Source organism: Mastigoproctus giganteus, chromosome 8, assembly GCF_048544385.1.
Source record: "Mastigoproctus giganteus isolate SK-2022 chromosome 8, ASM4854438v1, whole genome shotgun sequence".
Taxonomy (NCBI): Eukaryota; Metazoa; Arthropoda; class Arachnida; order Uropygi; family Thelyphonidae; genus Mastigoproctus; species Mastigoproctus giganteus.
Genome location: NC_143582.1, coordinates 206220459 through 206243645, shown reverse-complemented (window position 1 = coordinate 206243645; position 23187 = coordinate 206220459). Strand labels below are relative to the sequence as shown.

At 36.2% G+C, this 23187-nt stretch overlaps 1 protein-coding gene across 2 annotated transcripts in view; it reads left to right on the top strand.

Annotated features, from left to right (window-relative positions):
• LOC150082224 (uncharacterized) overlaps window positions 1-23187 on the top strand; it is a 236002-nt gene that overhangs the window by 43091 nt on the left and 169724 nt on the right. Inside the window, exons 2-4 of one of the 2 annotated variants that reach the window (XM_090380062.1) lie at window positions 15924-16005; window positions 20230-20295; window positions 22826-22932. In XM_090380062.1, the coding sequence (XP_090236188.1) occupies window positions 15924-16005; window positions 20230-20295; window positions 22826-22932 (255 nt within the window). The remainder of the gene's footprint in view (window positions 1-15923; window positions 16006-20229; window positions 20296-22825; window positions 22933-23187) is intronic. The other variant, XM_090380063.1, reaches the window with a different exon arrangement.

Here is a 23187-nt window from a genome sequence, read left to right as displayed (position 1 = left end):
AGACGTCAAACTGAAGCAGAACTTCGTTAAGAAAATCGTTGTCACACTTCAGCGATATCCAGCAGAAGATAAATACAGTACACTGTATGCCATTGCAGATACTTATTTATGTAAAATAAATATTTTTTTGCGCTTTGCGGTTATTTTAATATGGCTCATATTTAAAATTTTTTTTTTCCATTTAAGTTCGTACTTTTTTTTGAAATAGTGTGCTTGGGATTTTTTATAATTTATTTATTATTATTTTTTATAATTTATGGCAACTAGGCACCTCAGAGGTGACCTGATTGAGGTTTATAAGGCTCTGAGAGGAGTTAGTAAAATGAATGAAGGCAGAATTTTCACTGATATAGAGAATTCCAGAACTCGGTGTTATAAATTCAAATTACTGGGTAAGAGGTTTAGACGAAATTGTAGGAAGTTTTCTTTTAGCCAGTGAGTCGTTGATTGTTGGAACAGGTTACTTTCGCAGGTAGTTGAGGCTGACAGTTTGAATAAATTCAAAGCTCAACTGGATACTGTAGCTACCTATATGAGGAGGGAAGTAAATAATTTGTATTTTCTTATGTACTCGTTTTCGGCCAGTGCAACAAAAGCCTGTGGCTTCCTTGCACTAAAAGTAAAAAGTAAAGTGCAGCCATTATCAACCCACTGCAGGATGGAAGCCTCCTCAACGATTCATGCTGAGGGAAATGGACCATAATCTGCCACGCTGGTCCAGTGCGGGTTGGCAGATCGACCGTAGTGAGCAGTCAGGGGCTTGAACGCCGGTCTACACAAGGAGCGGGTGCTACTGTACTCTCGCTCCTGACCACTCGGCTACGGAGGCCGGTGTATGATTATAATGTATTATTACCGGTAGAAACGCCTTCGTGGGTAGCACAATTGGTATAATCACCTTCTACCCAACACCGAGTGGCAAAGAGTTGTGTCGAATTCCTTCGATAACGTTGATGAATTTTTATGGTCCCTTTTCACAACGTGGTTAACTAGTTTAATTTCAAAGAAAAGAACGAAACAAGCACAGTGGATAAACATCGGTGCCTTTTAATTGAAACATCCCGTATGTAACATATACATAATAACATACTTATACATACAGGTTAACATTTTCATTTGTGATAATTATTTAGTGGGAACGACATTATAGATGATCACGAAATTCATTTGATGTATAGGTAAAGCTATATAATTTAATATATCCGGCTAATATGCAAATTGGGAATTTATCATAATTTCATCATTCATTATAATTCCAAATTATCTATCTATTAATTAGGAATTCTATCATAGACAGAATTCCTAATTTGCATATTCGCCTGATATATTAACTTATATAGATTTCCCCCTATATTTGCCTAATTTCATTAATGTTAAAATTTTAGCCAGACATTCTTATTTTACATCTAACATTTTCGAAGTGAGAGGGCGTTGGTGTGTGATAAGTGAAAAAAACTAAAGCTATGGGGATCAGTATATTCAACAGCACGTTTTCTTCTGTCAGTTTTCTGGTCAGTTTTCTTCTGTTTTCTTCTGTCAGTTTTCTTGTTTTTCCTGTCATTTTTTTTTTTTTTTTACAATTTCTTAGCACCATGATAAAGTGTAAATAATATTTTTTAAATATACACTGGACAGAAGAGCAAAATCTAATCGAAGTCTCCTGCACTGAAAGCGATTCTACAAATAACTGATACAAATGGACTTGTCTGGAATTTTTAAAAATTTTCTAAAAAATAGGATGCAGTGAATAACGCGACTAATAATTATAAAAGAATTATCTGGTGTTATTTTATTATTATTATTTTTTTAAATATAAAATTCATTTTGGCATTTGAGTTTCTGTAGTTCGCGTCCTTTATATATATATGAAAATTGTACTTGGATTGGATTTTTGTGTTCCTGCAGTTTACAGATTGATAATTTTACTTGAACCAAAAGTAAAATTTCACTTATTTTTTTCGCCATTTTATGTAATGATATTAGCAATGTGAATATTAAAGTGGCCTGGAAAAGCCAGGCAGTAAAAATTACGTTACCTTCACTTTTATAGTCCTGGAAATTCCCGATTTGTCTTCTTCAGAGAGCGTTTCTCTCGATTTTTTAATCAGAATTCGTTTTTCCCGATTTCTTTTTCCTTGAAAATCTGGTCACCCTGGTTATAGGCAGCAGCGGCTTTTGGTGATTTCAACTGGTAGTACCAAAATAAAAATAGATACATAAAAATAATATATATATATTTATTTATTTAAATCAGGTTAATTGATTAAGGACTTCTAAATCGTTTAATTTCAAGTTGATCATCGTACAACAGAGAAGAAAATAGCGAACCAGTTTAAGAGTGGCACGTTGCTTTTAGCCGTTGACTTACGAATATCATTACATTATGTAACATTTGATGTTTTATCAGTATTCCAGGCCTAATTTTAAAAACCTAAATAATATTAAGAACCTAAACCTAATATTAACAACTAATATTAAAAAGTGATATACTAGTAGGGAATAAATATGTAATTTTCTCTTAGTTCGCAAACTATAATAAAGTGTCTTTATTATAGTTTGCGAATTCAGACTTAAGATAATTCCAAATTGGAAAAAAAAAAAAAAAAAAAAGAGAAAGAAATTAAAAGAAGAGAAGAGAAAAGAAAAGAAAAGAAAAGAAAAATGGTAGAAATTCTGCAATGAGCTCTTCTTTCAGGTAGGTGATTATTCTTACTCCACATAAAATTGTTTATCAGAGTTCATTTTCAAGGGAGGGCCCCCACCTTGAAAACTGAAGTTTGTCCCCAAGGAAACTGAAAAATCGACTATAGAATTCACACAATTTGCAGACACACACTGATGCCTTTGTGTTTTATTTTTAATTTTTCTTTTATCTTCTGAATCTGACTAATATCTTTGTTTAGAAGTGACCAAATACCTGTTTAATAATAGGAAACCGAACTTGCTACGCAGGTAGCTGTTCGGATATTTAATTTAATTTAATCAGTAATTACACCGTTCTCTGCTTGCTAATATTCGTGTATAACTTCATTGAACTGGTTTACTCTTCAACAGACGCACTGGAATAGAAAACATTACAAAAATAAACTCAGAACTTATATTTTGTAATCTGTGTGAACGTATGTCTTTACGGTTGGGGAAATGCAGTTATTGTATTTACAGAGTTTACGACAACCAATTACGGTAGGACTTCAATATAAAACAAATAAACATTACGTAAAAAGTTTCCACGGTATTGTATAGAGGGAGTTGGTCTCTTGCTGCTTTGAAAAGGAAGAGGAGAAAAAAGCCTGTACTCTCTCCTTTCTATCTGCTTGGAAATAAGATTTTTCTGTCTTGTTCTGCTGCATCCACTTTTCGTGTTGTCACACGGGATGAAACACCCCCTACAGGCAGTGAAAAAAAAAAAAAAAAAAAAAAAGAAAAGAAAAGGCAAGCCCAATGGAGCAGTTCTGTGTTTCTACCCGCTCAAATGGCAAAATTAGGCTGGGGAAATACCAGTCAGCCCTAAAGAAAATCGTATTTTTTTCCTCTTTTCTCAGAGAATTGGCTAGGCTGCAGTAGAGGTTGTCTGGATTATCTGATGGTTTAGTTTGGTCGTGACAGAGCCGCCTCCAAGATTCTCGCGGGCAGCCACCGTTGATCAAATCGCAGCCCGTACCTTTTGGGTCGTTAGCAGTCGCACCGCGGTCGAAAGTGCTGATTAAGTCTGGGTCCAGGCTGACAAATTTAATCATTCCGCTGGGACGGTCATGGAGGGGTTTGTCGACTTCTCCCGGGTTGACGACTTGAAGGGGATTCTGCCAGTTGTCGGTCGGCTGAGCAGTAAGCTACCGACACTAGGAACTTGAGAATTTGTTCTCAGCTAAGGATTAGAAACTGGGAGAAGTTTCTCTTTCTTTCTCTTTGTCTCTGGCTTACTTTCTTGCACTCTCTATCTTTCTTTCTTTCTTTCTTTTGGTAGACAGCTAGACTGAAAGTCTCCGGTGGACCGGCGTGTTACTGGACGATTTGTCTATTTCCACACAAGTGAAAATAGAAGAAAGCTGACAATACCTTTCTGAAAGGCGTTTAATCTTTTGCACTCGATATATTTGTAATGCATTTTGCCCCTTGACTTCCTAACACCCATTTCTGTGTTTCTTAAGCAGGAAAAAGTTTTGCATTCTCTATTTTTCGATCGATTTCTTTCTCCGAATAAGAAATCGTGAATAATAAGTGCTGATATAACCAGTTTAATTTTTATTTTTTTTATTCTTCACCTGTTATCATTTTCTCGTTTCCCGGGAAAATAAAGATTATATGTTCGGAAGAAAGAGAGAGAGAGAGAGAGAGAGAGAGAGAGAGAGAGAGATCGGTAAAGGAAAGATACTTTTTACTGAATTCGCTAAAAAGACATGCCAAAGGATTTGCATCTGATATTGTTCGTTCTCATGACAATCTAGTATTTCCATTTCAACAGGACTGATTTATATAAACAAAATTTATATTTAATTCCAGTTGTTATCTATTTATGTCTCACCGCTTGCACAATAGATCCACAGCTTAATTTACAGATGTAGAAATAAAAAAAATAAAAAAACTGATAGTACCGAAATAGTGAAACAAGAATAAGAAAAATAAAATACTTCAATTAACAGTACTAGCCACTAAATTTGTTGATGTTAAGTGCAAAAATATAGAGCATTCACGTTACTTTTCAGCTGTAGAAAAAGATATTAAAATGAATTAACGAAATGATTAGTATATATTTAAATATTCATATATTTGCAGTTTAATTGTATACAATTCAGAGATCTCTCTTATGCAGCTACGGAAAATATTAGCGTAAGATCCAAAAATAATATTTCATTTATTTATCTGATGTTTGAGCATAACGCGATTAAGGAGAAGTCAGATCGACTTTGTTTCTCCCTCGGAAGTGTTTCATGCTCAGTTATGATTCCTTTCCCCAGCTTGCTCCCCACAGAAATCTATCTATATAGATAGATCCAATTTAGGCCCAATTTCGATTGCATATCCCCCAGTTCTGCTCCCCCAACACCAGATATCTTTCTACCTACAATAAATATTTTTTTTTTTGGTGGCAGTGACAATTTGAACGTGTGGTGTTAAAGCTCTTCACATCCGAGAGGGTTCAGTATGTGAGAACGTTGGAAGCAGCCGATTATATTATTGTGCTCTTCCTGCAGCCGGCTCCTCACGTCCCCAAAAATGGATTATAAATTTTCTCCACAATTTTAAAGTGGTGTCATTATTCGATTTCAAATGAAAACTACTTTCATGGAATTCTTTCTTATATATTGGCATGCAGCAATGAAACTTCTGAAGTAGGCTTTTTTCCCTCCGATAATGTAGAACATTTTATGTCACAACAGAGTTGGATGAAATAATACTACGTTCAATAATTACAGTCAGCCATCCACATACCTTCAGTTAAAAAGCGTGTCATGAATGTCAGTCTTGCAAAATTACAAATTCACAGTATTTACAAACCAATTATACCAGCGTTTTCTCAAACTATAGTGAGGCGCATCCGTAGCCAGATGGGCAAGAGCAGCAGTGCGTAGCACACGCTTCTTGATTAGACCGGGGTTCGAACCCCTGACCACCAAATACGGAGGATGCGGAAAGGTCAGGGAATGACCATCGCATATCCCCCGGAGCAATATGGTCTTAGTTGCTAATGCTCCTAAAAACCATAACAACAAACTACAGTCCGCGAACCCCTAAGGTCCCGTAAAGATGTTTCAGGGGCGCGAATAATGTCCGAAATTTGTTATCTGCCTTTAAAAACTGAAAAAATTTAGAGTTAAAAAGAATATTGTTTTTCTCCCAAAATACTTTTCTGGAGAAAAAGATTTTGCCCGAAATATAGAAAGTTTAAATGTTATTGATTTGTATATCGTAATTGGCTTGTTTCCAATTCTCCATTTTCATTTTCTGCCTACACCAAAGCTTGCAACAATTGTAAAGCAGTTACTAATCAGTCCAAACTATATTTTGAACAGGCTAACAGCAGAACACTTGCTTCATGCCCTAATGTTAGCCGAGCATTGTCTCTTGCCAAAGCTATTGGCTGCAACTTTTGTCCATCTCTGCTCCCACCTCTGTCCAAACCAGATGGTTCTGTTGTCGCTTCAGCCAAGGATAAAGCTGACCTGCTAGCATCCCATTTTTCTTCCAACTCATGTATTAATGGCCGACCGGGCTAGCCGGGTGGGTAAAGTGCCTGTCTGGCAACCCAAGGGTCGCGGGTTCGAATCCCGCCTCGGGCTTGGATCAAAGTACTGCAAAAACCTTGGGAAGCGCATTATGGCCACAGAAGCCGATGCGCCAACAACTACCAAAAAAAAAAAAAATATATATATATATATATATATATTAATGATCTTGGTAAAACACTTCCCACCATTCCCAACACGCTCCATTCAATGTCTCCTGTGGTCTTCCGTCAAAAGGATGTCAGAAGGATTTTGACGAATCTTGATGCTAAAAAAGTTCCAGGTCCTAATGGTATTTCTCCACTTGTTCTCAAAACCTGTGCTCCTGAATTTACTCCTGTTCTTTGCCGCCTTTTTCACTTTCTTATTCCAAAGGTGTTTTTCCTTCTGCTTGGAAATTTGCTCATATCCAGCCAGTTCCTAAAAATGGTGACAAGTCCCTTCCATCTAATTATCGTCCCATTGCAATTACTTCTACTTTTTCTAATGTAATGGAGAAATCAATTAACCGCCAACTCTTAAACTACCTAGAAACCTTCCGTCTGATCAACGATTGCCAATATGGATTCCGTCAGTGTCGATCGACTGGTGATGTTTTGGTTTATGTTACCCATTTATGGACTAATTCAATGGAAAAGTTCGGTGAAACACAAGCCTTGACATCTCAAAGGCTTTCGATCGTGTTTGGCATAAAGGTCTTCAAAAGAAGCTTCCATCTTAAGGTTTGCAAACTGTTTTTTGTAATTGATTATCCAGTTTTCTCTCTGATCACTCACTGAGGATGATAGTAGATGGCTCTGTCTTCTAACTTCTCACTAATGCCGGTGTACCTCAAGGTTCAGTTCTCTCCCCCACTCTTTTCCTCTTGTATATTAATGATATTCTTCCATTGACTGGAAATCCTATCCATAGTTTTGCCGATGATAGCACATTGCATTCCACTTTCCATTTTAAAAAACCTTGCTCTGCTTAATCAGCTTCAACTTCTCGAATATCAGCTACCAGTCCTTAAATGCCGATCTCCAGGTAATTCTCCAGTGGGGCAAAGACAACTTAGTTGATTTCAATCCTTCTAAAACTCAGTCTTGTCTTATATCTCGCAAAAAAGATTCTTCTGCTCTTATGCTTATATTTGGTGACACTCCGATTTCTAGGCAAAATAATATATCTTTTTTGGGGATTACCCTGCCTTCTATTCTCTCTTGGAAAAAGCACATTACAAATATTGCTTCCTCTGCATCAATAAAACTTGGTTTTCTCTTTCGCTCTTGGCGTTACTTTTCTTCCAAACAGCTGTTTACTCTGTACAAATCGCAAATCCGCCCTGCCATGGAATATTGTTCCCCACATCTGGGGTGGTGCTCCCAAAGCCTCTCTCAGGCTTCTTGATTCCATTCAGAAGAGGGCAGTTAGGTTAATTAATGACAGAGTCTCTTCACTCTAAGAGACTCTAACAGAGTCTCTTCACTCGTTGTCTCATAGATGTACTGTTTCTGCTCCATGCCTCTTCTACATTCCTTTTCTGTTTCCATGGGCACTGTTCTTCTGAATTGGCTTCATAATTCCCGCTCTCTCTTTGAAAACAGTTCGAACACGTGTCGTCACCAGCCAACATCCATTTACTGTCCAACTTCAAACTCACAGAACCAACTTTTCATCTTCCTCGTTTATTCATTCAACTGCCGTTTTCTGGAACAACCTTACTTCATACGTATTTCCTGAAAATTACAGTCTATAGAAGTTCAAGTCTAATGTCAACAAATATCTTCTTTCGTCTTCTCAACATCCAACCCAAGCATGGTACTAAGTACTATAGGTTCTAATACCTCTCGTGTTTGGGGTTTTCATAAAAAAAAAAAAAAAATGATTTTCAAAAATATGTAAACAAATGTCGGAATTTTTTTTTTAAATAGAACGAGTTTTCGATTGATACCGATCATGATCATATATATAAAAAAATCGCGCGTGTGCCGAGCACTGTGCTGCCACTTTATTAGGTACACCCCTGCTGTGCAGAAATATGGTCTGTCCCACAATGTTTCAAGTCACATGACCACAGTTTTGTGAATATAAATGCAGCAGAACAACCTTTCTAATATCAGTTAAGCGTAAAAACCGTAGCGAGAATGGGGAAAAGAGGTGATCTAACGGACTTCGAATGTGGGATCGTAGTAGGTGCAAGATGTGCTGGACAAAACATCTCTGAAACGGCAGTTCTCCTGAACCTTTCACGCACCACAGTTTCATGGGTGTATCGAGAATGGTGGAACGAACAGAAATTATCCTCTCAATGGCACTGCTGTTGAAGAAAATCGCTTGTTGATGAAAGAGTTCCCATCAACATGCATCATGTTGATGGGAGGTAAGGCTGAGAATTTGGCGAAAACAACATAAATCCATGGACCCGTTATGTCTGACGATTACTGTGCAAGGTGGTGGGGGCAGTGTTATGGTGTGGGGAATGTTTTCTTGGCATACATTGGGTCCATTGATACCCATAGATTCACGTCTGCATGCCACACCGTACCCAAACATTGTTGCTGACCAAGTGCATCCGTTCATGTTGACAGTTTATCCTCGGTCAGATGGTTACTTCCAACAGGATAATGCGCCGGTGCACAAAGCCCGAATCACTATAGAATGGTTCCAGGAACATGACAATAACATTTCTTTGCTGCAGTGGCCCGCTCAGTCCACGGATTTCAATCCTATTGAACATCTTTGGGATGAGCTGGAAAGGGCTGTTCGCTGCAGGCGTACACCTCCGTCGAATCCGAAGGAACTGCGTGATACACTCATGTCTGCATGGTACTCCATTCCTGCACAACGTTTTCAGTATCTTGTTCAATCCATGCCTAGACGAATTCAGGCTGTTTTGAAGGCTAAAGGAGGCTCAATACGCTTCTAGGTAGGTGTACCTAATAAAGTGGCAGCACAGTATACTTTCGATTGCACCGTATCTAAATGTCTCTGGAAAACAGCATCGATTGAGGTACCCGATACTTGCGATCTTCGTCTTTATTTGCTGAGGTTTTTCGCTTTCGTTCTTGCTGGATACTCTCGAGAATGTTCTGCACGTCGTGACTTCGGCATTGTTGAACACTCAAATTTTATTTTCGAAAATTATTGATCTGAAACATCTATAGCGGCACCTAGCAATGGAATGTAACAAAAATGCGAGACGAAAAAATAAATTGTTGACAAATATTTGTATTGTTGCAGTCATATGACAAATACTTGTATTGTTGCAATCATACTGCAGGAAGTATGATTGCAATTAAGTCACAATCGTGCAGTAGTAACTGCAAGATTGTGACGTCATACTATTCAACAAATAGCTACAATCAAATGGGTAATTAGTATATTGGCTTGGATTTCGCTAACCTCTTCCAAACTAAGGCTGTTTTCACATAAAAAAAAACCATCTTTTTAGCATACAAGGTACACACCCTTTTTTTGTTGTTGTTTTATTGTGTTTTTCTAATGCAGTTCGACGAAATTCAAGCGAATAGCATTTGAATTTTGTAAATCGGTTCACTAGAACTCGAGATATCGTACTGGTCACGAAAAATGTGTAATGTGCTCTAATCACACTAGTAGTGAGTGTCAGCGCAGACTAATGGTGGGAAGCGCCTCTGGTGGAAGCTGCAGATAGCATAATCACTTCCGTGACACATTTTTCGTGACCAATCAGATTTATTCTTTTGAAATTTTTGTAGGTTCCTCAAGGATGTTTTACATTAAAAAAAATGAAGCATAGCCAGGTGTATTTATAAATTTTAGAAATATCTGGATTTATAGTCATTTAGTTCAATAATGGTTGGCAGGCAATTGGTAAAAGAGTAGTACCATCAACATTTCGTCATCAGCTCATCACAATAGGGATGAAAAACTACACAATAAAAATAGCCGTTTTGAAATTCGGAACAAGTCAGACAATGCTTGGCATGGGGTTTAAACAGAGGGTCTACTTTTTTTATTAATTAATAGAAAAAGCTAAGCTTCTGTGTGCCCCTAATTTTAAATTGTTCTTTCAATTTCAAAAATCGTCTTCAACATGGTGGGGACCAGTTGCGTAACATACCACCAGGCCCACTTGACATGGCGATGTTGTGAAAATCATCCTACGAATCCTCGTGTCATTGAAAAAATCTAACAATAGAATTCAACAAAAAAATTTCACGAGGGATGTTTTACTGTGTTCTGATGTTAGCAGCAACTTAGACTATTTAAGTATGTGATCTGCGAGCTGAAAAACCCAGAATGACTAGGGGGATATCCCACTCGCTCTGCTTGAGATCGACTTGATTGAAGAGTGCTTTATAAATTCCTCCAGTCATTTAGAGGAATCAAACCCAGGCCTGTCCAAATGAGTGACAAGCAGTGAAACCACTATACTGTCACGGAGGACTCATTAACTGGATTCAATCTCTGGACTCAATCCCCTGGTGTGAGATGACTGTGATTTGGTCTACATTAGTGGACTGAGCCAGATGTCCATAAACAAAGCTTCATTGTTTCAACAGCAACCTATGGCTAACAAGCAGTTTTGCTACCTTGAAGTAGATCAAGTTTAAAAAATATCAAAACAGTTTGTAATTAGCATTGCATTAGCATTAGATGAGGTATATGATGCAAGAAAGCAAGCTTATACAGCATCAGCCAAAAGAAAACCCTTTCCATTTCACCCATCCAGTTACTCCAAAATGTTTGTCTATTTCAGCCTTAAATTTATTTAAACAATCAATTTCCACAATGATAGATGGAAGTCTGTTCCAGAAATCAACTACTTGCTGGCTAAAGGCAAACTTCTGTACATCTATTCTACAACTGTCTTTCCTCAATTTGAATCCATGCTCCCTCAGATTCTTAATTTGAGCAAGTGGATGTATCCCATCACCATTGAGCCTGCTCAAACCATTCAAAGCCTTATACACCTCGATCAGCTCACCTCGCAGGTGTCTAGTCTCCAGATGCTGCAACTTGCAGAACTTAAGCCTTTCTTCGTAAGTGCACCCCTTTGTTCCTCTCACCAATCTCGTTCCCCTTCTCTGTATTCGTTCTAGCAACTCAACATCCTTCCTAAAATGAGGCCTCCAGACCTGTATAGTACTCAAGGTGTGCCCTGACCATTGCCTTATACAAAGGGATAATCACTTCCTTGTCTCTGCTAGCAAAATTCCTATATATCATTGACAAAACTCTATGACCTGCTCTGGCAGCCCGTCTGTACTGCTCAGAGATCTTCATATCTGACTGCATAATTTCCCCCCAGGTCTTTTTCATTCTCCACCACCCTGAGTGAATACCACACAGTTGGTACATTTCTCTTGGGTTACTGTATCCCATATGGAGTACTTTGCATTTGTCAATGTTAAACTTCAGTTGCCACTTCTCAGCCCATCTGCCTAACTTTTCTAGATCTTGTTGCAGTAGCATACTGTCTTTACTGTCATTAACAACCCTACCAACCTTTTTATCATCTGCAAACTTGGACATTAAGCCTGATATACCTTCATCAATATCATTGACACAACACAACAATGAGCCCAGCACCGAACCCTGGGGGACTCCGCTAATAACATTAGTGCACGTAGAGCAGTGTCCATTTAATACCACTCTCTGCCATCTCCTACTCAACCATCCCTTTATCCATTGCAGTAATTTGCCCTTAATGCCATACTGCTCCAATTTGTACAGCAGTTTTCCATGTTCAAAAGTATCAAAAGCTTTCCTGAAATCCAAGTAAATGATATCAAAATTATTTTTTGCATCCAGTTCCTTTGTGACTACATTGTAGTATCCAATCAGATTGGTCAGACAAGACTTCCCCTTAACAAACCCATGCTGTGTCTGAACTATTGCTGCTGCTGTCTTTTCTAGGTGATCCTGTATCACCTCTTTAATCAGTGACACCATTATTTTCCCTGGAACAGAAGTTAAACTAACAGGTCTATAATTATTTGTGTAATGTAGTTCATTGAACTGAACAGGCAATACCCATGTTTATAGAAGTGAAACTCTGGAATTAATAGTTTATGAAACCTTGTGAACCACAGAATATGAAAACTTAATCGAATTAGAGAAAACTGTTTAGCCAAAAGTCAATTGGCAATAAAAAAATACTTATTTATTTCATTCATCTTTAAATAATTCTTGAAGTTACTGTATTTTCACAGTTTTCATGAGTTTAGATTTTCCTAGACATGTTGAGTGACATTTGGATGAAATTTTAAGTCCTTTGATGAAATTGAAGCTAGCCATAGTAATGGAATAAAGTATATGCTGTATACATTGTGAGAAGAAACTCATAGAAAGCCACAAAAATGCACTTCCTGTGGCTCTGGTGGCCATTCCTTTTTTTTTAATACAAAAAATTATTTTTTATTTTTGTTAATAATAAACATCCCATCCCCAAAATAATAAACATTTCCATCAATGTATGGAAGGAGAAAGCCACAAAAAATGCATTCCCTATGGTTGTGGTGGCCATTTTTTTTATACAAAAAGAATTTTTTATTTTTGTTAATAATAAACACCCCCATCCATTGATGGGGATGTTTATTATTTCATTCCATTTCTCTAGGAGTTGGTAGAGTGCGTACTAATAAAACAATAATAATAATAATAATAATAAAAGGTCAGTTGTCAAATATTAACTTTTGTTTTGGCACACCTAGGTGGGAAGTTTGCTAGCTTGACATAATGTTATTTATTATGCTATTTATTAGTTATGAATTCACAAATACTAAAACTAGGAACAATGATAAAAAGATATTTAATAAATTATATTCTTAAAGTTCAGTGTGGTAATCCTCTTTATTCAGACCCTTTCACATCTTTTAAATAAGTGGTTCTACTTATTATCTAACCATGATTTAATCCACTTTGAACATTTCTTTATACACTAAAATCCTGATACAACGAACTTCAGTGGGGTGTACAGATCTTTCCATTGTACCAAAAATTTCGTTCTAATGAATATTGCTGAAAATTATTTCATAAGAATAATTTGTTATTTGTTCAAATAAATTCTACTGTGCTTTGTATTACACAGTGTGGCAACTGGAAAACTAGACGGATGCTAGAAAAAAAAAAACAGTGGTCCCATTTGTGAGTAAACTGGCCTTTATTTATTCAAAGTAATTTCCTCCCACACACTGCGTGCAACAATCACAAAGTGACTGAAATACTGTTCAATGTTCTCATCACAGCTCTTTGAGTGGTGCCAACCAAGGCCACTGCAAGTGGGTAGACGAGATAGGTGTTGCCTACAGTCAACAGTTCAGGAGGGTGAAAAATTGCTAATTGCTTTCTGATTGGTTAATGTTCATCAGTATTCAAAGTTTAGGGCAGGAAACTTTATTTCACTAACTAGAAGCACATAGGGTTGCAGCACCACTGGTGTTGACACCATGAACATAACATACTTTCAGTGGTGCCTTAAGCTTTGGGAACAAAAAGAAGTTGTACAGAGCTGAGTCAGGTGAATATGGTGGATGCAACAGTATGCAGACTTTTTTTTTTCTAAAACCCCAGAACAGTGAGAGCCTTGTGGCTTGGTGTTTGTCATGCAAGAAGAACCAACTGCCATCTCCATACTGAGGCTGCACACAGTGGGTATTAACAAAGATGGCAGTTGGTTCCTCTGCAACAAACATTTCAAAACGTCCAGATGGTAGGAAGCAGTAACACTTTGGCCATTGAGCATGAACTCTTTGTGCACAATTCCCTTGCCATCATAAAAAGTGATGAGCATGGTTTCGATTTTTGACCTTTCTTGAGGAATTTTTTGGCTTTGGGAGACTTCCATCCTGCACTTTGTTGTAGATTCAAATCAAGGAAAATACCCCTTGTTTTCATTGTAGAAAGAGAAAATATGCCCATTATTTAGTTTGCTCAACATTTTTAAGGCCTTACACTCTTCAACAGATATCCATGCAGATGGTTGGTTTCCAAATTTTGCAGGCTTAAAAAACTGGAGTCTTTTCCTATAAAATTTGGATCCATAACTAACTCCAAAAATTACAGTATCTATAATTAGGAATCTGCAAGGAGACTTGATTGAAACATTCAAAGCTTTAAATAAGTTGAGTAAACTAAATGCTGATGGTATTCTTTGCTCTTTCTTAGATGATACTCACACACAATGGGATATAAATTTAAATTGGTAAAGGATGGTTGCAAAATAGATGTCTGGAAATTTGTCTTTAGCCAGAGACTAATTGATTGTTAGAATAAACAAATGATCAGAAGGGATGGGCAAATGAAATGCTTTTTTTTTTTTTTTTTTCAAGTGGCTGATGCTGTACAAGCTTGCTTTGTTACATCACTTTGTTAATACTAATAGCAATACTGATCTTGTTGTTCTCCTTTACACCTTTTAAAGCAAGTCAGTTCTGTGTATTGACTCTACAGCTTTTTTCTTATCTTCACAATTGTATAGCATCACCAGAAAAAAGCAAATCTGCAATACACTTAAAAATTTAAGATACTTCTGGGATAGTTGTTTTGTAGCTGACTGACTTCTCATTAGCTGGCATGTGGTCTCTCTTAGCAAATATTGCTGGTGTACTGATGGTTCCATCCACAACGAAATACATCAGTATACCAGCAATCAATAACATGCATACCTATTGAAATAAATGAACCTTTAAATGCATGAAAAGACCTCAGATTTATTTACAAAATTATAAACAGTAGTGGTTTAAACTCTACATTACTTTCAAATATAGATTTTAATGTTCCAGTTAAAAGAATTCGAACCCTTTAACCTTTAATGTGAACTTTCGGAAAAATTATGTAAAATATGCAGTCATTTTATCTTCTGTTGGAGATGACTATAATCTGGATCCATTCATGATTTACAACAAATTTCAGTAGCTAAAGGGATTATACCATTGAGAACTTATAAAAATAGTAACTAACTAATGAGTGAACATGCTGCAAATGAAATATAAAAGTATTCGTATATGGTGTGTATATGTTAGTGCGTATGTACATGTATATATGTGTGTTTATGTATATATATATGTATGGATGTGAGTGTTCATATCATCAATACCTTTACAAAAAATAATAATTCGTTTTGTTATTGAAACCAATATGAATTTATAACTTCTATTGTTTAAAGTAAATCTCTTCAAAAAATGTATACTTTTACAAATATTATTAATTATTTACCTAAATATAACTGCTTTTGTAATTGTATAGCATGTATTTTTGAATAATTTCTCTACACTACCATTGTCTGTAATGCATAATGAAAAATAAATTAATAAAAAAATATATGCTGAACCGTGAATGATATATTTTGTCTAAGTTAAGAGCCAAGTGGTATATGAAAATAAAACTTCTATTAAAAAGAAACAACCTTTATGTGTACCTTTAACTGCTGGAATTGGTTTACATTTGCCTTGTGCAGTACAACACTGTAGGGCACAGAGGTATATTTCAATGCAGTAGCTATATATATATATATATATATATACAAATAAAAATTTATATGCTTTGATTAAAATCAAATGCAGAAAGATGTACACATTTTATATGAACTTTAATATGCTTGCTAGGCATGTAATGGCTCTGACAACTATCATAATGTTTGTTCGTGCAAGATGTACAATGCTTGTTTGATAATTGCTTGAAAAGGCTGTACATAAGTGTATATTTTAATTTATAAGTATGAACTCTTTTCAGTTTCCAAAAGAAGATATTGCTCATCTTCATTTTGAAACAGTTAGCAGTTCAGAAAGAGAGCTACACAAACATGACCATGAAGGTATGATTTTAGCCTAAGTATACTATTTAGATATTTTTATTCCTCTGTGACTCTCTGAAATTCTAGTTAAAAATATTGATTTTTTGATCACTGCTTAGTATTTTGCAATTTGAATCATCATGGCTTGTCAATTGCTCCAATGATAGTGTGTCAGATCATCTAAAGATATTGTGGTCATACTCAAAACAGCCCTCTCTGTTGTGGCACCGCATTACAGATAAATAAACATTACTTATAGAATGAAAATTATTAATTTATTTGTAGTGCAACACTATTGTTTAAATTATATACACTACTCTGTGTGAAAAATATACACCTTTTATTTAGGATACTAACTGTTAACTGCTCATATATTAAAGATAATTTTGTGAAAATTTCTCCTGAAAGCATTATGAAATTTGAAAAGCTTTTTTGAAAACCAGTTTTAACTAGCCAGATATTTTGATTTGTTTTTAAACCTTCTACCATGGCTAATATTATAACTAATGTTCAGAAAAACTTACAGATTAAATGAATGACTTTTGCTTCAAGTTCAGAGCCTTAATTATGAATACAATCAAAAGAAAAAGAACTTTCATGTTGCTGTTTGAAGAAAAATTTCTATGAAATTATTTTTATATGTAAGCTCCATTAAGCAGTTAACAGTTAGCACCCTGATTAAAATGCATATATTTTTCATGCAGAGTGGTGTATGTCATTTAACCTGGATCTGGGCTCTTGAAGAATTGTTATTTCTCTAGATGCTGGTGTAAGAAACTTGATTTTAAATTTGCAAACACCTCTGTGGTTATATACTGAATAATCTGAAGTATGACCACCCCTATGAAAAGTGAATGTAACCTGTTGACCACGTGAGGAGGCGAAGTGCAGAGTTAGTCGACCTACGTAGCATAGATAAGGGGTCAGTGGTTCAGTAGGTAGTAAAATTCCGAGCGTGACGGGTAAAAGGAAGGATTTATTGGACTTTGATAAAAGACAGATTGTGGATGCTAGACGAGCTGGTGCCTCGATTTCTCAAATGGCTGAACTGGTGGGGTGTTCGAGAGCCGCCGTAGTTAAAGTGTAGGACTGGTGTCAGAATGGTCAAATAACGACCCGACGGCAAAACTGCAAAGGTTAGCAAAAGGTTGATGTTAGTGGTGAGCACCGGGTCTGATGACTCATACCGGTGCAGCACTGTTGAAGAGTTGACTACCTAATACAACATATGCCAACCGGAACAATATCTGGCATGACCATGCAACGCACGCTCGCACATATGGGCTATAACAGCAGACGACCCCTACGGCATCCTCTCTAACCAAGGTTCATCGGCGTAAAAGACTCGCCTAGTGCAAAGAGCATGCCAGTTGGATATTAGAAGACTGGAAGGTGTGCTGATCGAATGAGTCACATTATTTACTCCACACCGTAGATGGTCATGTATGGATTTGGCATCAACAACATGAGGCTCTTGATCCATCATACATGGTATCAAAAGTGCAGGCCGGTGGAGCCGGTTGTATGGTGTAGGGCATGTTTCACTGGCAGGAACTTGGACCCCCCCCCCCGGTGCATGTGGAACAACGTATCAGTGGTCTCCGCTATCGTCAACTGCTTGCTGACTGTGTACACCCCGCTATGTTACACTTTTTCCCGAATGCTGATGGTGTCTTCCAGGATGACAATGTGCCGAGCCATCGGGCACATGATGTGCAGGAATGGTTTGAGGAACACAGTTCTGACTTCCAACATATTGATTGGCCTCCGAACTTCGCCGATATCAATCCCATAGACCACTTGTGGGACACTATGGAAAGGCATATCAGGCGTCTGAATACACCAATCACCTCAATACCTGCATTGCTGACTGCATTACACACAGCTTGGTTGGCTATACCTCCCGAGTGCTTTCGACATCTTTTTGAATCAATGCCACGTTGGATAGCTGCTGTACTGAGGGCAAAAGGAGGACTTACGAAATATTAGGTAGGTGGTCATACTTCGGTGATCATTCAGTGTATGTAGTACGATACTTAGGAAATAGTAAAAGTCTGAGAGGTTTTGTTCCCTCGACTTCATTTCCTCAACTTTTCAACACATATGCAAGAGGAACATGGGTCTCACAGTTTATTTTTGTTACCTAGTTTCATCCAGAAATATGCACAGTTTACCTTTTTAACAAATTCTAAAATGTAATAGTTTTTTTGTAAAACTCTTTACAAAAAGCCTATTACAAATGTATTAAAATGGGCCAGAGCTTGACACATTTTGCTACATACAATCTTTATGCAATCCTTTGCCATATTGCACTAAAAAACTTAAAAATACAGAAAAATCTGTTTTACTTGAATTATTCTGTTCAGACTAAAACAGTATGGAGAATAAATAAAATAAAGTTTTTCTAATTTAACATTCATATATTTTTAAAAAACAAGCTTGGAACCTTTTTGATCCTGCATTTTATATATATTACACACTCATATAATTATTCCTCAAAATAGCAGTTCTTCCATCCTTGTAACAAACTGTGATTTCTCAGTCCATTATAAAACAAGGATAGAATTCCAGTTATTTTAATTAGTATTAATATTTATGGGCAGGGCCATATGCCATATATATTGACCGCCCATGTTCAAAGGAAAATTATGCCACCCGAACATTGTAATCCCCCCCAAAAAATAAATAACATTTTATCGATATTAGAATTTATAAATAATATTTACATTTTTTATTTTATTTCCTTATCACGCTTTCTTTACAAGAATTTCTTGAATTTCTTTATTTATATTGTCTTTATTCAAATTATGCTTAGATTCTATATAATTTCGATCTCCCTTGGATTTGGTCGCCCGTGTTCGTCACACATTCGAACACAGGGTTGGCAGGGCCCTGTTTATGGGCATGAAACTTCTTCGAAGCTCTCTTATTTTTAAAGTGAAATAATCAATACTGAGATGGTTGTATGTTTATATGCTTTTTATTTTTATGTTAGTTTCCTGAAAATTCAAAGTATACTCAAGTAAGTCAAAAAACCATCAGCGGTTGATTTTTAACATTTCAGCATTTGATAAAGCATGCCAAAATGCAGTTTATTAAAATGACTTTATTTCCTATGTAAATAATATTACGTCATTCTTAAGCGTAAAACTGTTGGTAGCCTTTTTCCAATAATGCACTTTTATATAAGTAAATAAATGGTGCACTATTGGATAAACAATAGGTAGGAACCTATTGTTTATCCAAATCCAAGGGGGGGCCGAAATGATATAGAACAGAATAATTCAAGTAAAACAGATTTTTCTGTATTTTTAAGTGTTTTATTGCAATATGGCAGAGGGTTGCATAAAGATTGTATGTAGCAAAATGTGTTAAGCTCTGGCCCATTTTACTACATTTGTAATAGCCTTTTTGTAAAGAGTTTTACAAAAAGACTATTACATTTTAGAATTTGTTAAAAAGGTAAACTGTGCATATTTCTGGATGAAACTAGGTAACAAAAATAAACTGTGAGACCCATGTTCCTCTTGCACATGTGTTGAAAAGTTGAGGAAATGAAGTCGAGGGAACAAAACCTCTCAGACTTTTACTATTTCCTATGTATGGTACTCCATACACTGAGTGATCACTGAAGTTTGTTCGTTATTTGGTTTTTAGGAGCATTAGCAACTAAGGCCATATTGCTCCGGGATATGCGGTGGTCATTCCCTGACCTTTCCGCATCCTCCGTATTTGGTGGTGATGGGCTCGAACCCCGGTCTAATCAAGAAGCGTGTGCTACACACTGCTATTCCTTCCCACCTGGCTACGGAGGCACCTGATCACTGAAGTATGACCACCTACCTAATATTTCGTAAGTCCTCCTTTTGACCTCAGTACAGCAGCTATCCGAAGTGGCATTGATTCAAAAAGATGTCGGAAGCACTCAGGAGGTATAGCCAACCAAGCTATGTGTAATGCAGTCAGCAATGCAGGTATGGAGGTGATTGGTATATTCAGACGTAAATTATATTATGTCAGTCTTAAGCATAAAACTGTTGGTATCCATTTTCCAGTAATGCACTTTTATATAAGTAAATAAGTGGTGCACTATTGGATAAACAATAGATAGGAACCAAAATTATTGGAGTTAAACTTATCATGAATCATGATGGGATTGTGATAGACAGACAATACAGATTTACATATGTAGTATGATAAAGCCCTTGTAAATTTTTGTAATAAGGATATAATTCCTTACAATAGGACCTTCTCCAATCATTTTTCCACCTCTACTTGAAGAAGAAGAAGAAGAAGATGATATTACTAAAGGTATTTATTTTATTTATCGCTGTTATAGGCAGATTTAAATCTAGAAAACAATTAATGGATTAAAGTCTAATTCAGAAACTGTTGTATGTTGCATGAACATTATAAATTCATTTATTATTTCGTGTGCACTGTGAGAATTTAATTACACATTTCAATCTTCCCTCCCCTAACTTTAGATGTCAGTTGAATTTGAGTTCTATAGTAAGGAGAAATACAACAGGTTGTTCAAGGTCAATCACTATGCCTATAAACTTGATATTGCTTTTTGCCTTATTGTAGCTTAGCATGTTGTATTAATGGAGTAGTGACTACTTTTCCACAGAGCAGGGATATCTCTCCATATTAAGAGAAATGCCAAAATTGGTAGTGGTCCATTTTTTCCAGAACTACTGTGCATGGACCACTGTCAGCAGGAAGGTTGATTGTTGAATCACCTTTCTTAGGTTCATGGAGTTAGATTGGCAAGGCAGAATTTGCTGCAAATGAAGGCAGGGGCATCAGTGTTGCAGGTATTGTTTGCTATTCCTTTTAGTAACTTCTGGATGCTTTATTTGATACCCATGATGATTTCTGCTATGATTGGATATGTGACAGTGGTGCAGAGTCCCCAGGCTGTAGTGAGTAGGGCTTGCCTTAGGCCTAGGCCAGTGCTTTCCAAAACTGTTTTGATGCATTACGCTATGTATATCACAAAAATAATTCAGTACTCAACCCAGAATTTTGTAATTATTCAACACCTCCCCTTTTTGTTTTTTATTTTTAAGTTGCCAGTAAATTTAGCGGTATGCAACTTTCTTTGTTTTGGGCCAAAAAAAATGTTGGTCTAACTTCGGGTATCCATTATCAAAGTTGGATTTGAAGTGGCAACAAGAATGCAATATCATTTAGTATATTAGGCATGGTAGAAAATAGATTTAAACTTTTTGTCTAATTTGGGAAGTCAATAAACCATTTAAAATTGCTAAATAAACAGGTGTCTAATTTTAAATATTTTTCCGGTACACTTGGAATATTGTAATTATGGCTGGAGGCTATGTCTAAAAAAATATTGAATTTTAGAGAAGGTTCAAAGAAGAGCAATCAGATTAGTAAGGAGCACTAATTGTTGCCTTATGAGGAATGACTAAAAAGGTACTGAATATGCTCAGACATCTTGGGGGGGATCCACTTGAGGAATATAAGGTCCTGGAAGGGACCAATAAAATAAGCGAGGGAAGTGTTTGCTGAGGTATAGTCTCACTGGTGGGAGGGAGAAGAGCAAGGGGTCCATAAATATAAAATCTTAGGGAGCAACAGAAGGCTGGATCTCTTGAAATTAACCTTAGGAGAGCATGTCATAGATCTTTGGAAGAAATTAATTCCCAAGAAAGCTGAAGCAGAGAGAAGTTCAAGATGGTTAAATTCAAAGCAGGAATTGAATGGTTTCTTTTTAGTGTAGAAAAAGTATAAGTGATTGAGGAATTTTTTTATAGTGCCTATTTCCTTATGCCTATCTAATGTATCTTATACTTAATGTAATGTAGCCTATCTAATGTATCTTATACTTAATATAATGTAGCCTATCTAACGTATCTTATACTTAATGTAATGTAGCCTATCTAATGTATCTATAAGATACATTATTGTACCCTGCATGCTTACTTCAAATAATAATGTTTAATTTACAGCTCTTTTTGTAAGAGAGGATTTGTTGTGGATATTCTTCCATTGATGATGGCCAGTGCTGTCACTTGGAGTATTAAAATGCTAATAGTGTTGATATTCAGATCCCTTTTGTGAGTCACATGTATCAAATTCTGGCAAAGTTGGTAGTTCTGCAACAACAGATCTTGTGCCTGCATGCTGGTAAAACTCTTAGCCCTGAGTATATCCCTCATGTTCAAAGTCTAAAAATACTGTCTGGTTCTTTGGAGAAACCACTAATTTGTGAACCAACCTAAGCAGGGGATTAAGGTGTAACACCCACACTGAGTGATAGCTGACCTTCTGTGAAACTAGACAGTACTAATTGATAGATGACTTTCCTCACCTGTTTCAGTGCCACCACTTTGCTTAACCACTTGCCTCACTTTCCTCTATACAGTATGAACCAACATCATGATAAAAAATGAGCTGCCCACATGTGGTAAAGGCATGGCTAAAATTAGGTGCACCACACATTTCAATGTCTTGGTTTTATTTTGAATGCAAATGTTCAATAAACTATGGCAGTATTATGTGATTGGCTTGTAAGATTTCACTTTTTCTATAATCATAATTTGTCTACTGTACACTAGATGACTCTACTTTCATTAATTCAATAATGTCAACATGTACTTTATGTGTGAATGCATAAATTAAGATTTCTTTGACTAGTGTTGGGATGTTTGCTTTGTCATTTTATTATTACTAAATATAGCAACAAAAAAAAGCTCTTAGCTATTTAGTTTGACAAGAAGAATATATCTTCTTATTAGTAAATTTTTTAATAAAATAAAATCAGTAATCCTTCATTTCAAATTTTTTTTTTGCAATTATGTTGGGAATACAGATTCAGAATTGCCCTATTCAGCTGTACATGGTTTTAATACCAACCATTCTGTTAGTGATGTCATACTTAGCAGGGAGAACGTGGAAACAAAAGTTGGTGGACTAAAGGTAAGAAAACTGCAGAAATATGGAAATTAAAGTACTCTTAACCTTATTGTATTTAATATTTCTTAGTTAATCTATTTTTTGTTATAATTGTAGCATTGTATTGGTACTTTTGCTGTAAATCATAGTGTTGTGCTGGTGCTTTTGCTATAAATTGTAGTATTGTAATAGTTTCCTTCTTGGTACTGTTTTGTGTTTGAATTACACAATTAATTTTTGTCACATTTTTATATATGAAGTTAGCACACATGTTCTTAT